The sequence below is a fragment of the Eschrichtius robustus genome, chromosome 3 (assembly GCF_028021215.1).
Source record: "Eschrichtius robustus isolate mEscRob2 chromosome 3, mEscRob2.pri, whole genome shotgun sequence".
Lineage (NCBI taxonomy): Eukaryota > Metazoa > Chordata > Mammalia > Artiodactyla > Eschrichtiidae > Eschrichtius > Eschrichtius robustus.
In genome coordinates this window covers 104,429,495-104,452,138 of record NC_090826.1, presented here as the reverse complement: position 1 = coordinate 104,452,138, position 22,644 = coordinate 104,429,495, and the positions used below count along the sequence as shown (strand labels likewise).

The 22,644-nt window shown below is 37.2% G+C and overlaps 1 protein-coding gene across 1 annotated transcript in view; it reads left to right on the top strand.

Annotated features, from left to right (window-relative positions):
* Window positions 1–22,644, top strand: part of GDAP2 (ganglioside induced differentiation associated protein 2) — an 81,916-nt gene that overhangs the window by 16,802 nt on the left and 42,470 nt on the right. The window contains exons 4-6 of the mRNA XM_068540591.1: window positions 12,184–12,337; window positions 12,759–12,847; window positions 18,510–18,586. Of these exons, the coding sequence (XP_068396692.1) occupies window positions 12,184–12,337; window positions 12,759–12,847; window positions 18,510–18,586 (320 nt within the window). The remainder of the gene's footprint in view (window positions 1–12,183; window positions 12,338–12,758; window positions 12,848–18,509; window positions 18,587–22,644) is intronic.

The following is a 22,644-nucleotide window of genomic DNA, read 5'->3' as shown; positions in this document are numbered from 1 at the left end:
CTATTTTTTTTATACATTTCTATTTTTACTTTGTTTTTCTTTTCTGTGTTCTTTTCCCTAATTTTTTTCCTTTTTCTTTTTCTTTAATATTATTTTCCTTTTTTTTAATATATATATTTGTTTCTGCTTTTCTGTTGTCTGTGTTTTTTCCCTTTTTATTTTATTTTATTATTATTTTTTAATCATTTTTGTAAGTTCTGTTTCCTTGCTTTATTCTTCAGTGGTCACACTGCTTTGGTTTTGTCTTTAGCTTATGTGTTTTTGTTAGTTTTAATCCTAATTGTTTGATTTCACTTTTGAGTTCTGTTTGTCTGGTTGTTCTCTTGCTTTTTGTTTTATTTGGCTCTGTTTTTGTTTCTTTTATGTGTGTGTGTGTTCCTTGTTTCTCTTTTTGTTTGATTTTGTTTTTACCATTTCTCCAGGGTTTTGTTTGTCTTTTTTTTCCTTAAATATACTTTCTACTTTTTTTTTTTTTAATATTTGTTTCTACATTGCTTTTCTGTTCTTCTGTCTTCTTTCCCCTTTCTCTTTTTCTTTTTTTATATCATTTTTGTCAGTTCTGTTTCTTTGCTTCATTCTTCAGTTGGCACTCTGCTTTGGTTTTCTTTCTTGGTTTTTGTCAGCTTTCTTCTTAATTGTTTGATTTCATTCATTCTTGGGTTCTTTTGTTTGTCTGGTGGTTCTCTTGCTATTTGATTTATTTGGTTCTATTTTTCTTTCTTTTGTGTGTGTGTTACCTTGTTTCTGTTTCTGATTGTTTGATTTTACTTTATAGCATTTGTCTGGGGCTTTGTTAGTATTTTTTTTTAATCCCCTTTATTGCCAGGATGAGTGACTTGTGGGGTCTTGGTCCCTCGACCAGAAGTCGGGCCAGAGGCTCTGGAGTGGGAGCACTGAGTCCAGGATGCTGGAACACTACAGAATTCCCGGCCCCAAGGAAAATTAATCACTGAGAGATCTCACGGTAGCCTCCATCTGAATCCAAGACCCATCTCCACCCAACTGCCAGCAGCTCACAACAAACAACAAGCAAGACAGAAACACAAACCCACCCATCAGCACACAGACTACCTAAAGTCATACTAAGCTCACAGACACCCCAAAACACAGCACCTGACCCAGCCCTGCTCATCAGAGGAAAAACGACTCAGCTCCACCCACCAGAGTGCAGGCACCAGTCCCTCCTATCAGGAAACCTACACAAGACACTGGACCAACCTTAGCCACTGGGGGCAGAGAACAGAAGCAAGAGGAACTATGACCCTGCAGCCTAGGGAAAGGAGACCTCAAACACTGTAAATTAGGTAAAATGAGAAGACAGAGAAATATCTTACAGGTAAAGAAGCAAGGTAAAAACCCACAAGACCAAATAAATAAAGAGGAAATAGGCAAACTACCTGAAAAAGAATTGAGAGTAATCATAGTAAAGATGATCCACAATCTAGAAAATAGAATAGAGAAAATACAAGAAACGTTTAACTAGAACCTAGAAGAACTAAAGAGCAAACAAACAGTAACGAACAACACAAAAACTGAAATCAAAAATACTCTAGAAGGAATCAATAGCAGAATAACTGAGGCAGAAAAACGGAGAAGTGAGCTGGAAGATAGAATGGTGGAGATAACTGCCACAGAGCAGAATAAAGAAAAAAGAATGAAAATGGAGGACAGTCTCAGAGACATCTGGGACAACATTAAGCACACCAACATTCGAATTATAGGTGTCCCAGAAGAAAAACAAAGAAAGGGTCTGAGAAAATATTTGAAGAGATTAGAGTTGAAAACTTCCCCAGCATAGGAAAGGAAGTAGTCAATCAAGTCCAGGAAGCAGAGAGTCCCATACAGGATAAACCCAAGGAGAAACATGTCAAGACACATATTAATCAAACTAACAAAGATTAAACACAAAAAAAAATATTAAAAGCATCAAGGGAAAAGCAACAAATAACATACAAGGGAATCCCCATAAGGTTAACAGCTGATCTTTCAGCAGAAACTCTACAGACCAGAAGGGAGTGGCAAGATATATTTATAGTAATGAAAGGGAAAAACCTACAACCAAGATTACCCAGCAAGGATCTCATTCAGATTGAACGGATAAATTAAAACCTTTACAGACAAGCAAAAGTAAAGAGAACTCAGCACCACCAAACCAACTTTACAACAAATTCTAAAGGAACTTCTCTAGGCAGGAAATACAAGAGAAGGAAAAGACTTACAAAAACAAACCCAAAACAATTTAAAAAATGGAAATAGGAACATACATATTGATAATTACCTTAAATGTAAATGGATTAAATGCCCCAACCAAAAGACACAGACTGGCTGAATGGATACAAAAACAAGATCCATATATATGCTATCTACAAGAGACATACTTCACACCTAGGGACACATAAAGTGAGGGGATGGAAAAAGATACTCCATGCAAATGGAAATCAAAAGAGAGCTGGAGTAATAATACTCATACCAGACAAAATAGACTTTAAAATAAAGACTACTACAAGAGACCAGGAAGGACAAAGATCAAGGGATCAATCCAAGAAGAAGATATGACAATTGTAAATATCTATGCACCCAGCATAGGAGCACCTGAATCCATAAGGCAAATGATAACAGCCATAAAAGGGGAAATCAACAGTAACACAGTAATAGGTGACTTTAACACCCCACTTACACCTATGGACACATCATCCAAACAGAAAATAAATAAGGAAACGCAAGCTTTAAATGACACATTAGACCAGATGGACTTAATTTGATATTTATAGGACATTCCATCCAAAACCAATAGAATACGCTTTCTTCTCAAGTGGACACAGAACATTCTCCAGGATAGATCACATCTTGGGTCACAAATCAAGCCTTGGTAAACTTAAGAATATTGAAATATCAAGCATCTTTTCCAACCACAATGCTGTGAGACTAGATATCAACTACAGGAAAAAAAACTGTAAAAAATACAAACACATGGAGGCTAGACAATATGCTACTAGACAACCAAGAGATCACTAAAGAAGTCAAAGAGGAAATTAAAAAATACCTAGAAACAAATGACAATGAAAACACAACGACTCAAAACCTATGCGATGCAGCAAAAGCAGTTCTAAGAGGGAAATTTACAGCAATACAATCCTACCTCAAGAAACAAGAAAAATCTCAAATAAACAACTTAACCTTACACCTAAAGCAGTTAGACAAAGAAGAACAAAAACCCCCAAAGTTAGCAGAAGGAAAGAAATCATACAGATCAGATCAGAAATAACTGAAAAAGAAATGAAGGAAACAGTAGCAAAGATCAATGAAACTAAAAGCTGGTTCTTTGAGAAGATAAACAAAATTGATAAACCATTACCCAGACTCATCAGGAAAAAAAGGGAGAAGACTCAAATCAACAGAATTAGAAATGAAAAAGGAGAAGTAATAGTGACACTGCAGAAATACAAAGGATCATGAGAGACTACTACAATCAACTATATGCCAATAAAATGGACAACCTGGAAGAAATGGGACAAATTCTTAGAAAAGTACAACCTTCCAAGACTGATCCAGGAAGAAATAGAAAACATGAACAGACCAATCACAAGCACTGAAATTGAAACTGTGATTTAAAATCTTCCAACAAACAAAAACCCAGATGGCTTCACAGGTGAATTCTATCAAACATGTAGAGAAGAGCTAACACCTATCCTTCTCAAACTCTTCCAAAATATAGCAGAGAGAGGAACACTCCCAAACTCATTCTACGAGGCCACCATCACCCTGATACCAAAACCAGACAAAGATGTCACAAAAAAAGAAAACTACAGGCCAATATCACTGATCAACATAAATGCAAAAATCCTCAACAAAATAATAGCAAACAGAATCCAGCAGCACATTAAAAGGAGCATACACCATGATCAAGTGGGGTTTATCCCATGAATGGAAGGATTCTTCAGTATACACAAATCAATCAATGTGATACACTATATTAACAAACTGAAGGATAAAAACCGTAGGATAATCTCAGTAGATGCAGAAAAAGCTTTTGACAAAATTCAACACCCATTAATGATAAAACTCTCCAGAAAGTAGGCATAGAGGGAACCTACCTCAAAATAATAAAGGCCATATATGACAAACCCACAGCCAACATCATTCTCAGTGGTGAAAAACTTAAAGCATTTCCTCTAGATCAGGAACAAGACAAGGATGTCCACTCTCACCACTATTATTCAACATGGTTTTGGAAGTTTTAGAGCAATCAGAGAAGAAAAAGAAATAAAAGGAATACAAATTGGAAAAGAAGAAGTAGAACTGTCACTCTTTGCAGCTGACAGGATACTATACATAGAAAATCTTAAAGATGCTACCAGTTAACTACTAGAGCTAATCAATGAATTTGGTAAAGTAGCAGGATACAAAATTAATGCACAGAAATCGCTTGCATTCCTATACACTAACAATGAAAAAGCAGAAAGAGAAATCAAAGAAACACTCCCATTTACTATTGCAACAAAAAGAATAAAATACCTAGGAATAAACCTACCTAAGGCGACAGACCTGTATGCAGAAAACTATAAGACACTGATGAAAGAAATCCAAGACAATACAAACAGATGGAAAGGTATACCACGTTCTTGGACTGGAAGAATCAACATTGTGAAAATGACTATACTACCCAAAGCAATCTACAGATTCAATGCAATCCCTATCAAATTACCAATGACATTTTTCACAGAACTAGAACAAAAAGTTTTACAATTTGTATAGAAACACAAAAGACCCTGAATAGCCAAAGCAATCTTGAGGAAGAAAAATGGAGCTGGAGGAATCAGGCTCCCTGTCTTCAGACTATACTACAAAGCTACTGTAATCAAGACAGTATGGTACTGGTACAAAAACAGAAATATAGATCAATGGAACAGGATGGAAAGCCCAAAGAGAAACCCACGCACATCTGGCCACCTTATCGTTGACAAAGGAGGCAAGAATATACAATGGAGAAAAGACAGCCTCTTCAATACGTAGAGCTGGGAAAACTGGACAGCTACATGTAAAAGAATGAAATTAGAACAATTCCTAACACCATACACAAAAATAAACTCAAAATTGATTGAAGACCTAAATGTAAGGCCAGGCACTATAAAACTCTTAGAGGAAAACATAGGCACAACACCCTTTGACATAAATCACAGGAAGGTGTTTTTTGACCCCCCCCCCAGCGTAATGGAAATAAAATAAAAAATAAACAAATGGGACCTAAGGAAACTTAAAAGCTTTTGCACAGCAAAGGAAACCATAAACAAGACGAAAAGACAGCCCTCAGAATGGAAGAAAATATTTGCAAACGAAGCAACTGACAAAGGGTTAATCTCCAAAATATACAAGCAGCTCATGCAGCTCAATATCAAAAAAACAAACAACCCAATCCAAAAATGGGCAGAAGACCTAAATGGACATTTCTCCAAAGAAGACATACAGATTACCAACAAACACATGAAAAGATGCTCAGCATCACTAATCATTAGAGAAATGCAAATCAAAACCCCAATGAGGTATCACCTCACACCCGTCAGGATGGCCATCATCAAAAAATCTACAAACAATAAATGCTGGAGAAGGTATGGAGAAAAGGGAACACTCTTGCACTGTTGATGGGAATGTAAATTGATACAGCCACTATGGAGAACAGTATGGAGATTCCTTAAAAAACTAAAATAAGTACTACCATATGACCCAGCAATTCCACTACAGAGCATATACCCTGAGAAAACCATAATTCAAAAAGAGACATGTTCCCCAATGTTCACTGTGGCTCTGTTTACAATAGCTAGGGCATTGAAGCAACCTATGTGTCCATCGACAGATGAATGGATCAAGAAGATGTGTCACATATATACAATGGAATATTAGCCTTAAAAAGGAACGAATTGAGTTATTTGTAGTGAGGTGGATGGACCTGGAGTCTGTCATTCAGAGTGAAGTAAGTCAGAAAGAGAAAAACAAATACCATATGCTAACACATATACATGGAATCTAAAAAAAGAAAGAAAGGTTCTGAAGAACCTAGGGGCAGGACAGGAATAAAGACACAGACGTAGAGAATGGACTTAAGCACACGGGGAGGGGGAAGGGTAAGCTGGGAAGAAGTGAGAGAGTGGCATGAACATATATACACTACCAAATCTAAAATAGACAGCTAGTGGGAAGCAGCCACATAGCACAGGGAGATCAGTTCGGTGCTTTGTGACCACCTAGAGAGGTGGGATAGGGAGGGTGGGAGGGAGGCTGAGGAGGGAGGAGATATGGGGATATGTGTATACTTATAGCTAATTCACTTTATTGTGCAACAGAAACTAACACAACATTGTAAAGCAATTATACTCCAATAAAGATATTTAAATCAAATAATAATTAATTCTACAATAACGTTCCTATAAAAGGAATCAGTAGTAGTTATAACTTTACAGGGGATTTTCATTTGTTCATTAAATATGGAAAAAATTGATGTATGATTGCATAATAAAGTTTTTCTAATTCTGTGAAGAAAAAAGACACTGCAAGAAAAGAAAACTACAGGCCTATATCTCTGATGAATATAGATGCAAAAAGTCTCAACAAAATAGTAGCAAACAGAATACAATAGCACTTTAAAATAATCACACACTGTGATCAAGTGGGGTTTATCCTTGCGATGAAAGGATGGTTCAACGTACACAAATCAATAAATGTGATACACCACATTAATGGAATGAAGATTGAAAATTACATAATCCTCTCAATTGATGAAGAAAAAACATTTGACAAAATTCATCACCTTTTTCATGATAAAAATTCTAAACATGTTCAATGTAGAGGGAACATACGTCAACATAGCCAGAGCAGTTAGGCAAGAAAATGAAACAAAAGGCATCCAAATCAGAAAAGAAGTAAAATTATTACTGTTTGCAGGTATCTTGATCTTATATAGAGAGAATTGTAAAGACTCCACCAAAAAACTTTTAGAACTAGTAAATCCAGTAAAGTTGCAGGATACAAAATCAACATGCAAACATCAGTTGCATCTCTATACAGTAACAATGAACCACCTGAAAATGAAATTCTGAAAACAATCCCATTTTACAGTAGCATCAAAAAGAATAAAATTCTTAATAAATTTAGTGCGTAGGTGAAAGATCGGTACACTGAAAAGTATAAAACATTGAAGAAAGATATTGAAGAAGACATAAGACATAAATGGAAAGATAGCCTGTGTTCATTGATTGAAAGAACTACTATTGTTAAAATATCCATACTACTCAAAGCCATCTATAGATTCAGTGCAATCCCTATCAAAACTCCAATGGTATTTTTCACAGAAATAGATAAAAGAATCCTAAAATTTGTATGGGACTACAGAAGACCCCAAATAGGCAAAGCAATCTTGAGAAAGAGGAGCAAAGCCAGAAGCAACACACTTACTGATTTCCAACTATACTACAAGGCTATAATAATCAGAACAGTAACAAATGGGACTACATCAAACTAAAAAGCTTCTGTGCAGCAAAAGAAGAGGCATTTTCCTAAATAAGACACAGATGGCCAATAGGTACATACAAAGGTGCTCAATAAAAACCACAGTGAAATATCACCACACACTTGTTAGAATGGCTATTACTTAAAAAATGAGATAACATGCTGTTAAGGATGTGGAGAAAAGGGAACCCTTGTGCACTCATGGTAAGTATGTAAATTGGGTTAGCTGTTATGGAAAACGGTATGGAGGTTCCTCAAAAAAATTTAAATGGAATTACTGTATAGTCCAGCAATTCCACTTCTGGGTATAAATCCAAAGGAAATGAAATCATTATCTCAAAGAGGTATCTGCACCCCAATGTTCATTGCAGCATTATTTATGATAGCCAAGACATGGAAACAACCTAAGTGTCCATTGATGGATGAACAAATAAAGAAAATGTGGTGGTGGTAGTGGTGGTGTGTGTATGTATAAACTATGTGTGTGTACATATTATATAATATATAATATACACAGTGGAATATTATTCAGCCATAAAAAAGGAAATCCTGCCATTTGCAACAATATGCATGGACTTTGATGGTGTTATGCTAAGTGAAATAAAGTCAGACAAAGGCATATTGAATGATCTCATTTATATATGGAATCTGAAAAAAGCTGAAGTCATAGAAACAGAATAGAATGGTGGTTGACAGGGGTGGGGGAAATGAGATGTTGGTCAAAGGAACAAACTTCAGGCTATAATATGAATACTAAAGTTATACAGCTTGGTGATTATAATTAATAACACTATTACATCAGGGTTGTTAAGAGAGTAGATCTGAAGTGTTCTCTCTATAAAGAAAAGTAGTTATTTGAGGTGATAGATGTGTTAACTAACCTTATTGTGGTAATCATTTCCCAATACATACATATATCAAATGACCATGTTGTACACCTTAAACATGGTCATTTGATATATGTATATATTGTGAAATGGTTACCAAAATAATTATACAATGTTATATGCCAATTATGCCTCGGTAAAGCTGAGGGGAAAACTACAGCATCAAAGTCAAGAGAGGCTGTTATTTATTCTGTCCTGTTAGGACCCCTTCATCTTACAGTTTCATCTTTCCCTAAAAGTTATTACTTTTTAAGAGTGATAAACTGGGATATACCTAAAAGAAAATGGTTAGCATAGTAGACGTTGTGGAAACCATATTATTTTAAGGAATAGTTTAAAGAGCTAGGATTAGCATAGAGAAAAGAAGATTTGGGGAAATGTGACTTGTTTGAGTGAATTAGGCCAAGATGTTTTTCAAGATATCCCACCTTCTGGATATATCTGATTTACCTGAGGTGCCATTTAGTTTATTGCTTTAGCCCTTGTATTTCCTCTAAACTGAAAGTTATATCTAATGGAATCAAGTTTGGCTAAAATATTTCATAGGTGATGTTGTGTTGTGTACTTAATATTGTCTCATATTAGAAGATACCTGAAATCTTATTGACCTGTTAGTGGACCATTACTAAGAGGCTCTCCAGATTAGAGTGATGACAGTTTGATCCTTCCATTTGTACAGTTATATTTTATCCTTTGTGGCTGAAAAGTAATCAATAAGATGGTGTTTAGGCTCTATGAGTATCTAGTTCCTCATTGTACATTCACATAATGGTTTTAGCAACAATTTATAGTCCTAACCTGAATCAGTAATTTCGTTAAGATTATGAAGTTATGTTTTTCTAAAATCTATCATTCCATCCATGTTTACGAGCTGCCATTCTTCTGTAAAGTAGAACCTTTCCTCATTAACTGACATTATGTGGTTAGTTCGAATTGTAGTTTCTGTTAGAGGGGCAGGATAAATGCTTGATTCTTTTAATTGCCATTTTTCAAAATAAATAATTGGTTTAATAGCTGTCTTGAATGGTGCCAGATGAGTTTTTTCTGCCTTTCTCTTTTCTGAGTATCATTTTGTGCTTAAAACTTTTCATTGATCAATGTCTGTAGTTTTAAAAGTCAAAGAATTTTATGTCAAAACGTGTGAAGGAAAGCCACAGTCCTCTGCCCTGCCCTTCCCTTCCTGCTTTAATTCCTGTTCTCCAGGGGCAGATACTCAAACCTTTAAGTTCCTTGTCTTATTTACTTTCTGTTTATAAATAGTATGTTAAAACTACTATATTTTTTTTTCCTTTTTTTTCACTATCTGCTGACTTCTTATTGTGGAAATTAAAGATGAAACTCTCTTTCATCCACTCCCCTCTTTTACATATACATACAACACTCAAACATTTTGTTCCCCCTTCACCACCTTCCCAAACTGGTCTGTCAGATTTTTATTAAATCAGCATTAACATTGTGACAATATAAATATTGCTCCCAGTTGATTAGAAAACAGATTAGTATTCTTTCTGAACAGCTATTTTTCCTCTAGATTATTAATTGATTTGATTAATTAATTTTCTATGTACCTATCGTTGAGTCAGTCTTTTAAATATAACAATAAGCCTCCTCTCAGTAAAGTCAAACACTTCTGTTTATCCTTCAGCTCTGTTGTTTTCTTGATAATGGCCCTCCAGGAACACCCCGCCTCTCCTCCCATCCTCTCCTCCCATCCTCCTTCCTGTCTATAGTGCTTTCTGTGTCTGCTGCACAGTTACTTTCCTGGAAAATCCTTTTGTCTATTTAATGGATTGGATCCCCCCCTGTTTCCTAGATCTCATGCCTTTCTCTGATGTACTCCTTCATTTTTGTGAGTAAATCTACCATGAGATTTGTGAGTAAATCTACCATGAGAAAGATAAAAGGGAGTAAAACTATTGAGATCTTACTTCTGCCTTCACACTTAATTGGTAGTTTGGGTGGAAATAAAATTCTACGTTAGAAATTATTTTCCAGATTTTTGAAGGCATTGCTCCATTGTTTTCTATTTTCATTATTGCTCTTGAAAAATCTCATGTTATTATTCCTGATTCTTCATATGTTACTGGTTTCTTTTCTGGAAACTTTATGATCTCATCTTTATTTCTGATGTTTTTTTTAATTGAAATTTAAGTGATTTAAGCAACTTAAGTGATGTGGCTTGGTCTGGTTTGGTTATTCCATGGGCTCTTTGAGTCTAGAAACTCATATCTTTCCATTATGGGAAATTTCTTGTTTTATTTGTTTAATAATTTCCTTCCCTCTGTATTCTCTGTTCTGCCTTTGAAGAAACTTTATTGGATGCTGTACCTCCCATTTCATCCTCCAAGTTTTATATCTGTTACCTCTTATTTTCCATCTGTTTATTTTCTGGAAGATTTCCTCAACTTTAGCTTTAACCCATCTATTGAACTTTTTATTTCTGCTGTCATATTTTTCACTTGGCTATAACAATTAGATAAGTGCTTTTTCCTGTTCTCTGAATATTCTGTTTTTCATAACATTCTGGTTATGTTTCAGACATACTATGTCTTCTCTTACCTCTCTGAGAGTAGTAATTATGGTGTTGGGAGTTTTTTGGGTTGTTTTTTAAGTTTCCTTCCCTAAATTGCCTATTTTTTTTTAGCATTTGTGCCCCCCCCCCCCATTTGTGAGAGGCTTTCCTCACTTCCTGGTGATCCTCGAGTGTCAGCATATTCAAGAGAGAGTAATTGAGAAGGTACTGGGAAGCTTTGTGTGCATGGGCTTGGTGGATCTTGAAGCAGATGATGAGCAGGAGCCCTGCTGTTTCATTGGGAGAACATCCCTCATTTATCAGAATCTGTAGGTCCTTTGGTTTGAGCCTCTTAGTGTCCTGGAAGGGAATCTTCCAGGGGTATAAGCATGGATGTCTGTCTTGGAAGCCAGTTAGGAGCAGAGATCTAGAGCCATTACTGTTGAGTATAACAGTTTAATCAAATCCCCTCTTTTCAGCTGTGCCTGGGGTTCTAGAGTCCAGAAACTCTAGTGCAGCATCTCCGAAGAATAAACCTTCCTGTTGCTGTGGTGGTAAAGGAATCATCACCTTGCTGTGCTGGCTCGGGGAGGGGTTGTTGCAGATTTGAATGTTTTTATGCAAACTTTTAACTCAGCCTCCTCTTTTTAGTCCCACTTCACATCATAGCCTTCAGAAGTTCTTAGGACCTCCAATTTCTGAGCCTTTTCAGTGTTCTGTCATAATAACAACAACAGTAATAGCTAATGCATGAATGCACTTTGCATATATTAACTCATTTAATCCTGTGAAGTAAGTACTACTAGTATCCCCCTTATATAGGAAATTGAGTCATGGAGAGGCCAAGCGCTTGTCCAAAGGGTCACAGCAGGAACATGGTGGACTCAGGATTTGAATCAAAGCAGTCTGTCTTCAATCCAACACTGCCTTTCAGAACAGACCGGCTTGCTTCATATTGGTCACCCCATTTCTGCAAGCAGTCATGTTTCTCTGCTTTGCTAAATCACTTGCTTCTAGTCCATTGACTTTATTCCTTCCAAGATTTTAATGATGCTTTTCTGCTTCATGTTCTCTCCCATCCTCTTTGTCTCTGTTTTTATGCCTATTGTATTGCTTCACTGTCATTTTGGGATCAGAGACAAATGTTTGTATTCAATCCATATTTTTAACTGGAATTTCTCAAAGTTCTTAATACTTTCTCTGTTTCATGCGTTGTTCTGTTGGTTTGCTGGTTTTTCTTTTTCCTAACAGCTCCATGACTTATATATTCTCCATTGTTCCCAGGTTGCCGGACAGGTGAAGCAAAATTGACAAAAGGATTTAATCTAGCTGCCCGGTTCATCATTCACACAGTGGGACCTAAGTACAAGAGCCGCTATCGCACAGCCGCTGAGAGTTCCCTATACAGCTGCTACAGAAACGTACTTCAGCTGGCAAAGTATGGCTAACTCAGTTCCTAGACATAGCATGCCATACATTGGTAAAGGCCCTGGTTTTAAAATGAAACCTAGCTATGAAAGTCAAATTTTGAGGGACTTAAATAATTTAGGAGGACCCTGAAGATAGAATTAATCATCTTCTCAAACGCGGCAGAGTAAGAGGAATACATTTGGGTGACTTGAGAATTTAACCCATTCCCATTTTACTTAGTTCCCATTTCACTCCCATTTTACTCAGAATGTATTTCCCCCAAATGGGGCAGTTAAATTATATATTAATATAATTTTTACATAGTGCAGTTGGGTTAAATATTACAGTAGATTCATTGAAGGGAGAGGGAAGGAGAAGTTAAGCTGCATTTTTTATTATTTATTATGAATGCTTAGAGTATAGTTTTTGTGTTTTCTGTTTGATTGCAGAGAGCAGTCCATGTCTTCTGTTGGATTCTGTGTCATCAATTCTGCAAAACGAGGTTACCCTTTAGAGGATGCAACACACATAGCACTTCGTAAGTAAGGTTGGGGGTACCGTACATAAATTAAATTTAAAAAAAGTTTTTTATCACTAGTTAAATAGTTGCAGCCAAAGAAGATTTGTTGATTAACTGATCATGGAACTCTGGCGGGAAGTTTGTGTTGACAAGTTGCAGAGCTCTCAGTTTACTTTCTAGGTTTGACATTTTTATCCATTTGAATAAAGGCTTAGAAAATTTGCCTATTAAGTTTGAAAATTATACCACTGAGAAGTATGGCCAATGCATTGGGTATTTGAATCATAATTCAGAATAATCTTAGCAGGCAGCAACAATGAAGTCAAAACAGATTTTGTAATATCAGATTGATATAGCACTATCAGTTTAAGCAGTAGCTTTCACATGTGCTATTTGAATATAAAACCCTGCATTTAGATTTTAAAAAGACTGGGCTCAATCATTATGAGCCAGAATGTTGTATATGTAATATAAAAATATGATGCTCAGCTCGAGGGAGTCCCTGATCTCACTGTATTGTATACAGGTTCAGACCACACCTAGAATTTTGCATCTAGTTCTGGCTGTCATATCTCATGAGACTGACAAACTGCAGGGCAAACAGTTTGAAACATTAGTGGTGTTTCTCGTAAAGAAGAACACGCTTTTAGCATATATGGTGCCCAAATACATGGAGTCGTCTCATGTGGACTTATTCCATACTGTATTTTTAGAGCAATAGTTCTTAACTATTATGACTTCTTTGGAATTCATCATAAACTACACTGAGCATCTGATGAAAGAAAGCTGTGGACCCTTTTCCCAGAGGAATGCACATATAGAGAGAATTTACATGCTATTTCAGGAAGTTCACAGATCCTTGTAAAGATTGTAAATAAGATCTCCAACTGTAGAAGACAGGTCTAAGACCAAGTGACAAGGAATAAGATTTGTTCCCCTTTGAGATAGGACTATCTGAAATAGAAAGGTTTTTTTTCTAAATTTATTTTATTTTATTTATTTATTTTTGGCTGCGTCGGGTCTTCGTTGCTGTGCGCAAACTTTCTGTAGTTGGGGCGAGCGAGGGCCACTCCTTGTTGTGGTGCATGGGCTTCTCATTGTGGTGGCTTCTCTTGCTGCGGAGCATGGGTTTCAGGTGCACAGGCTTCAGTAGTTGTGGCACGCCGGCTCAGTAGTTGTGACTTGCAGGCTCTAGAGCGCAGGCTCAGCAGTTGTGGCGCACGGGCTTAGTTGCTCCGCGGCACGTGGGATCTTCCTGGACCAGGGCTCGAACCCGTATCCCCTGCATTGGCAGGAGGATTCTTAACCACTGCGCCACCAGGGATGTCCCAGAGATCTTTTCTTTTCATCCTGTATTTCCAATGCTTTCATATGTCAGGAATGCTTTACATATGGTCCTTGCTGAAGAAATATGTATTTTAAAAAGGGATAAAAGAAATTCCATTTCACTTCTTCAACAGCCTTGTGTTTTAGGTAGTGTAGTGTTTTAGGTATTTGTTTTACAAATGAAGAGGCTCAGAAATTTATCATATTCTTAGGGTTATGCAGACTTAGAATATATATCCAGGCCTTCTGACTCCCATGTCTAGTAACCTATGTGTTATACTAGATAATTCATTATGCTTGAGTTAGGACTGCTTCGGTGGGAAACTACTGTTATAGCTAGCCTGCATGTACTCTGAATGGTGCCTTACCAAAGCAAAGTTCCTACCTTGATATAATTCTCCTTGGCAAGGCTTTTGGCAGGTCTTAACTTTCTCTGGTTTCGCTTAGCCTGTGCTCCATATCTCATAGCTTGAGGTAGACCTTTTATGTCTCCATTTTTTATTAAAGTAATTATGGATTAGAATTTAAAGAGACACCGTCATTTTGTAGAATAGGCTCTGAAAAGGGAGTCAAGAAGGCTGGTATTTGGTCCCAGTTCTACCAGTCTAACTCTGGCTGTGTGGCCCTCAGATAAGTCACTTGATACGGTACCACAGAGGAGTCAGCTTTGAGCAGTAATTGTAGTAACAGCAGATAAAGATCAGAAGTAGGTATAAGGCCATAGTTCCTAGGAGTCAGGAGTCTGGCTCGGCTGACTCTTCTGCTCGGGGTCTTCCATGGCAACAACTTAGGTGTGGGCCAGACAGTTCATCTCTGGAGCTTGGGGGGATACTTCTAAGTTCATGTGGTTATTGGCAGAATTCAGTTTCTTGCAGTTGTGGGACTGGAGGTCCCTGCTTTCTTGCTGCCTGGCAGCCGAGGGCCACTCGCAGCACTTAGAGGCCACCTGTACTTCCCTGCTACGTGACCCTTTCCCAACAGGGCAGCCCACTTCCTCCAGGCCAGCAGGAGAACCTCTTCTTCCATCAGCCAGCCAGCGCCTCACACCATGTAACTCAACCATAGGAGTGACATTCTTCACTGCTGCTGTATTCTGTTGGCTAGAAGCAAGTCGCAGGGTCCTTCCATATTCAAGGGCAGGAGATTCAACCAGGTTGTGACTCTTTGGACGTCATCTTAGAATTCTGCCTGTCACAGGGTAGAAAGCCAGCCCACTCTTACTACCTTGAAATTGTCAACCAGAAACCCAGCGTGTGCTTTTGTAAATGGTCCCGCAATTAAATTCTCCTCAAATTACAAAAAAAAAAAAAAAAGTAGGTATAAGGGACTTTGATGACGCAATTTCTAGAAATTTAATTAGCACAAAGGAAATGTAAAGCTTTAAGATAAGCAGGTTAACTTGTATGTTATAAGACCTGCTTGACTTATTACACCTTAAATCTAATAGCAGAACTATAGCATCTCATTAAAAAATACACACACACACACACAAACAGTTGTGCCCTTTGCTCACATACTTTCTGAGCATCTGGGAAATAAATGGCTTCTAGGCTTTGGCCAAGAACAAATCTGAGGCTGTAACTCTAAGTCCTTAGTTCCAAAAGCTTTCTTACTTATTAAACTATTATTGAAATTTATTTCATTTGAAATCTAAGTAATATCTTCTTGATAGATGTACTAAGTTATTTATCTTTTTTTTCTTAGTTCATGTGCAGTTCAGTTCTTCTCCAGAAGAAACTTAAAGAAACATCTACATTTAGATAAATTTATCATGTTATTTATTCATTCAACAGAACTCTGAATGACTACTATATGCTAGGCCCTGTGCTGTATAGAAGAGGATACAGTGGTGAGAAAAAAGGCAATGGTGTTGTTCTTATTGTGTTTCCAGTTTGGAAATTTTAATGTCACACATGTCATTCTCACCAGTTAAAGAGTTTTTACTACAAGTTAGGCACATGGCATCCTAGTTGGTTGCAGAGAATAGTGCACAGTACAAAAACCTTATAGCCATTGATATCACTCTTTTTTTTTTTTTCCTCCTTTTTGCAGAATTACTTTTCTGAGTGAACTGTGCTGCTGAAGGAATTCAACTTGGTTACTAGTTGGCATCGTATGTTGTCTTCCAAAGGAAATCCCACAGTTATATGCTGGGAAACTATTTTGTGTAAACATTAAACCTTGGTGTCAAAGTAAATAGGATGGAAGAAAATCGTTTGTTTTTTTTTTTTAATTTCATTTTTTAAAAATTATTAAAGCAGAATAGAGGGAGAAGTGAAAAAATTTGTCGCCTGACAGAAAGAGAATTAGGAAGATTTGTTCAGTCCTTCAACAAATGGATCTCCTCTATTAGGCTCTCAAGACACAGTAATGAACAAGGCAAGCAATAGGTTGATAACCAGAGTCATAAAATATTCATTCAGTTACTAGTTACTTTTGAATATTTCCTTGCCATATTCCTAAGGTGTGCTAGGCCCTAGTAATATATATATTTTATTTTAAAGATTTTTTTTTTTTAATGTGGACCATTTATAAAGTCCTCATCGAATTTGTTACAGTACTGCTTCTGTTTTATGTTTTGGTTTTTTGGCCCTGAGGCATGTGGGATCCTAGCTCCCCGACCAGAGATCAAACCTGCACTGCGTTGGAAGGCAACGTCCTAACCACTGGACCACCAGGGAAGTCCCAAGGCCCTAGTAGTGTTAATGTTAAGTTTACTTGACCTTCAGAAAGCTCACAGTCTAGATATAAAATGCTATGAGAAGTTCACAAATAGAGGGCTGTTTAAAAGATTATAGGAGGAGCACACGGAAGGATGGAGTTCTATACAAAGGAGATGGCTTTTGACTGGGCCATGAAAAATGAGTAGGAGTTCACTAAGAGAGGGTCATGGTGGATGAAAGGCATTCTAGTCAAAGGCAACCATGCAGGCAGAGGTAGGGTAGCATCAAAGTAAGTGGCATATTTGAAGTACAGCAAAGAAGCCAATGGCTAAAGCATAAGATAGGTGGGAAGAATAGCTGGAAATAGGACTAAGGGGCAGGGGTGGAGGGGTGGTTAGTTGTCAGGGTGTGGAGAACCATGCTGTGGGGACTTTGGATCTTAACTTATAAGCAGTGCAGAGCCATCGGAAATGGTTAGTAAGGAGGGTAACATAAGATAACTCAGGCAACAGTGAATATGTAGGCTTGGAAAGAGAAACAGGAGAACAGTTGAAAACTTATTGCTAACGTCTTTGTTAGCATTGAGAGCCTGAGAGCAGCTGGAAGAGAAAAGGAATGGCTGTTAAAAATATTAGCAATAGAATTTAAAGCACATGATAACACATTGAAAATGCAGGATGAAGGAAGAAGTGAAGGAAGTGTCAGAAGAATTCAGGATTCTAGCTTAGGTGAGTGGTTGGATGTTGCTGTGTAACTGAAATAAGGAGTACAGGTAAAGGAGCAGGTGCTGGGGAGAGATGGAAGTCAGGTTTGGACCTGTTGGGATCAGGTTTGGACATGTTGAGTTTGAGGTCTCAGTTATCTGGGCGAATATGCCCAGCAGGCTCTAGGAAATTTCAGGTCTTTTGTTCAGAAAACAGAGTATAAAGATTTGGGAGCCATCAGCATGTGGGGTATTATCTAACAATCAAATTAGTGAGCTCAAGAAAATATATATACCAAGAAAATTAAAAATATGGAGGACAAAACCTGGAGTGGACAATATTTTTAAAAGGTGGGGTGTGGGCATCTAGAGAGAGATTGCAGTTAAGTTAAGGACTGAGAAAAGGCCACTTCATTATTAAGAAGTTTATAGAGAAAGAATAAGGATAAGATAGAAATTAAGAAAAAATAATTCAGTTTTGGTTCAATAGGATATTGACAGGGCTAAAGAGCTGAGGAGGACGTCTAATACAGTAACTGATTAATGGAAAGGCACTTGTGCTAGACCATTCTGGTCAGAGAGAGAGGCCCCAGAGAATAAAAAGAATATACTGGATACGGGAGAATTGTCTGGAGTCAACATCTTCTATGGCCAGGCACTATTTACTGGCAATAAAGCAGTAAATAAAATAGAGCCCTTGCTGTTGTGGAGCTTTCATCTAATGGATGGGGCAGGGAGGGTGGGGAGGATATACAATAAACAGGAAACTCCACGAAATGTCCAGAATAGTTGCTCTGGAGGAAAGCAAATCAGGGAAGAGTTTTTAAATAGGGTGACCTGGGGAGGCTTTACTGATAAGGTGTCACTGAGCACAGACCTGAATGATACGAGGAGTGATCCCTTAAAGAAATAAAACTTTGAAGGGTTGGATTTTTCTTCACAATTAATTTCTTATTTATTGAATTAATCTTTCTATTCTTTTCCTTAGGCACGGTAAGGAGATTCCTCGAAATTCACGGAGAGACTATTGAAAAAGTAGTATTTGCTGTCTCTGAACTTGAAGAGGTATTTTGCTAATTATCTTGCATTGTTTAAATCTTATTTTCACTTGTAAGTGTTTGCCTCTGTCTCTTCATTATCTGTTAGCTGAATTGCCAGCAGGCAAATCCTAATTATCTGTGCACATATTTGGTAGTGGGGCTTACCATCATTTGTTGAGGAAGACTATACTGGAGACTAAAAGCAAGTCAAGAGGAGCATTTTGTTCATGTTTTTCACTGGTAAACTGTTATCACGCAGTAAAATCTTATAAGGTGGAGTTGTTCTGATTTATTCACTATATTAGCTCTCAAGACAGCTCAAGGCATCGCCTTATGACCTAAGCACTGGGTGCCTGGGCAGCGTAACTGGAAAACCACCACTGCTGGAAAAGCCCTGTTGTCTCTGTGACCTGGAAACGGGTGACAGCCTAGCCTAGTGGCTAGTATTGAGTAAGTTGTGAGGTTTATGGTTTGTTATGTGTGGTTAGGTTTAGTATGTTTCAATTTAATTTAGAACCATTTTAGGAAACAAGTTCTTTTTTAAATCTTATTAAGTTTTATTTAGCTTTAGTGTGCTCTGTCCCATTCAGCTTGTATTATTTCTGAGTTTTGTGCCCTTGGGCAAGTTTTGTGTCCTCTCTGTGCTTTGATAAAAAAATGAATACTAACAGTACTTATATCATATGAGTTTTGTGATAAATGAATTAATACATGTGAAATAGCCATTCAAAGTGTATGTAGGTACATATATGAGATATAGACCATTTTGAATTTGCTGAAGTAAGACACATTTACCATGTTTGCTATCTCTTCTTGTTTCACCTGGTTTACCTATTCATTCATTCTCTCAGTGACCTATGATTGAATGTCTAGGATATATCAGGTTTACTCTACTGGGTTCTGGGAATACACCAGTGAATGAGTCATGGTCATTGTCCTCAAGGAACCCACTGTGTTGGTGGGGACAGACAAGTCAGATAAGTTATGATAATTGTGGTAAGGGCATTAATGGAGGTATGGGAAGGATAGGAGCACACAACCCCAGCCTGGCATGGGGTTAGGAAATGCTTTCCATAGATGGTGATATGTAAGTTGAAATCATTGTAAAAGATAACTAAAATTTTCCAAAGGAAGGGCAAATAACAGTAGTCATACAAGCATAAGCACAGTCATATAAGTAAGGAATAGCAGAACGGGTATAGTGTATTGCATAAAATGTGAGGCTAGGAGTGGCAAAAATGAAAGTTAGGCAGGGGCAAGATCACTCAAGGCCTGGTATCTCATACTTTATCAATCATACAATGGGAGAACATAGAAGAGCTCCAAGCAGACAAATGATGTGGTCTAACTTGTATATTAGCTATGTGGAGGATGATTTTGAAGGAGAAAGACAAGTGACAAATGACAAGAAGAGATAATAAGCGGTTGTAATATTCCAAGTGAGAAATGATCAGGCCTGAACAAGGGCACTGGAGGTGTTGAAATTTAAAAAAAATATTAAACAAATTCAGCTGGAGTTGGAGGTCACAAATATGTAGGGGAAAAGAGAGAGGGAAGTTAAGGATGACTCCTAGGTTTCTGGCTAGGATGACTGGATAATGATGCCACCAGTGAGACAGCAGGTAGAAAGGGGGGAAAGTTTTAGAGAGAGGAGAAGGGATGAAGACAAGTTCTATTTTGAACATGTTGAATCCTAGGGCATCAGTGTATTCAGCTAATGATCAGCAGGCCATTGTGCTTGTTCAGTCTAAAGCTGAGGAGTGAAGTCTGGGCTAGAGATTTGACCATGTCATAGAATAGGATGCCAAGTAAGGTACCAAGATAAGATACCCTGTTCTAGGGAGTTTGTAGACTAATAGTTAGATAACCAGATAAACAAAGACCACCCTGAGGTGTGGCAAGTGCTGTGCTGGGAGTGTACATCACAGTGCTGTGGCAGTCTATCAGGGCACCTAAGCCAGACCCAGGGGAACAGAGAAAAATTCTTCACCTGCAGTATACCTGAAAAAAATAGTCATTAACGTTTATCATCTAGGTCCAATGGACTTTTTTTTAAAGGTCATTTTATGAATAATTTATTGAATAATAAAGGGATAATAAAAAACAATTTGATAAGGTATTTCAGTAAGAATTGAAATGTAACCAACCTTTCTATATCAAGTAAATTTTGTTGCACAAACATCGTAAAAGATGAAAGAATACTGTCACATCTTTCTAGTAAAATGTTCTTATCACAAAATCCTGTATGGTCAAGTTCTTCCTATAGTGACTCGCTGAATGAGAATGCCATATTTCTACTTTGCCCATAGAAATATGTTGTTGACTCATAGGTTCTTGAATTGGAGAAGGTTAATCTAGGATATTGTCTTCTGAAGACTCAGTGTCTGAGATTCACTTCATATGATCAATCTTAACCTCATCTTTAATAAAGTGCTGCTGTCTGTGTCTTTACATTCACCTTTGATTCCTTTAATAATTCTGAAATGTCATCTTTGTTCAGTTGTCTTCTCTTTGCTATTTTGGGCTGAAAATGAAAAAGTCTGAATTCTCAAATCTTTCCAATGAAAGTTAAAAACAGATTACAGACTACACATAAGAATAGAGATGCAAAAATTCTTAACAAAATATTAGCATACTGAATCCAGCAACATATAAAAGGATTATGTAATATAACATCACCAAGTGGAATTTATCCCAGGAATGTTAGCTATGTTTTTGTATATAAAAAAATCCTAAGACGTCGACAAAAAAGCTATTAGAACTAATAGAGCTCAGCAGGGTTACAGGACATAAGATCAATATAAAAAATAGTGTTTCTACACACTAGCAAAGAATAATCCAAAAATGAAATTAAGAAAACAGTTGCATTTACAGTAGCATTAAGAAGAATCAAATGTTTAAGACTGAACTTAACAAAAGAAGTGTAAGGCTTGTACATTGAAAACTGCAAAATATATTTGAAGGAAAATTTAAAAGACCTTAATAATGGATGGCTTGTTTATGGATTGAAAGACAATGTTGTTAAGATGGCAGTATTCCCCAAATTGTTCTACAGATTCAGCAAAATCCCTATCAAAATTCCAACTGAGTTTTTTGTAGAAATTGACAAGTTGATCCTGAATTTCACATGGATATGCAAGGGACCCAGGATAGTCAAAACACCTTGGAAAAAAAGAACAAAGTTGGAGGATTCACACTTAACTTATTTTGAAACTTACTCCAAGCACAGTAAGCAAGACTATGTTGTACTGACATAAGACTAAACATAAGATCAGTGTAATAGAATTTTGACATGGCTGCCAAGACAATTCAATGAAGAAAGAATAAATAGTCTTATTAACAAATGGTATTGGAGCAACTGGTTATCCACATGCAAAAGAATGAAGTTGAACCCCTGCTTCACCCATATAAAGGAAATTGGCTCAAAATGTATCTAGGGACTAAGTATGAGACCTAAAACTATAAAACTGTTAGAAGAAAACATAGGTATAAATCTTCATGACCTTGGCTTAGGCAGTGGTTTCTTAGATATGATGTGATGTCAAAGACACAAGCATCCAAAATAAAAATAGGTAAATTGGTCACTCTTACAATTCAACAGTAAAAAGACAAATCACCCAATTTTAAAATGGACAAAAGTTGGTATTTACCCAAAGGAGTTGAAAATTTATGTCCTCACAAAAAACTACAAAGGATGTTTATAGCAGCTTTATTAATATTTGCCAAAACTTGGAAACACCAATATGTTGGTAGGTGAATGGGTAAATAAACTGTAATACATCCAGACAATGGAATATTATTAAACACTAAGAAGAAATGAACTATCAAGCTATAAAAAGATATGGAGGGACCTTAAGTGCATATTACTAAGTGAAAGAAGCCTATCTGGGACTTCCCTGGTGGCGCAGTGGTTAAGAATCCACCTGCCAATGCAGGGGACACGGGTTCGAGCCCTGGTCTGGGGAGATCCAACATACCGCGGAGCAACTAAGCCCGTGTGCCACAACTACTGAAGCCCACGCGCCTAGAGCCCATGAGCCACAACTACTGAGCCCACATGCCACAGCTACTGAGCCTGCGCTC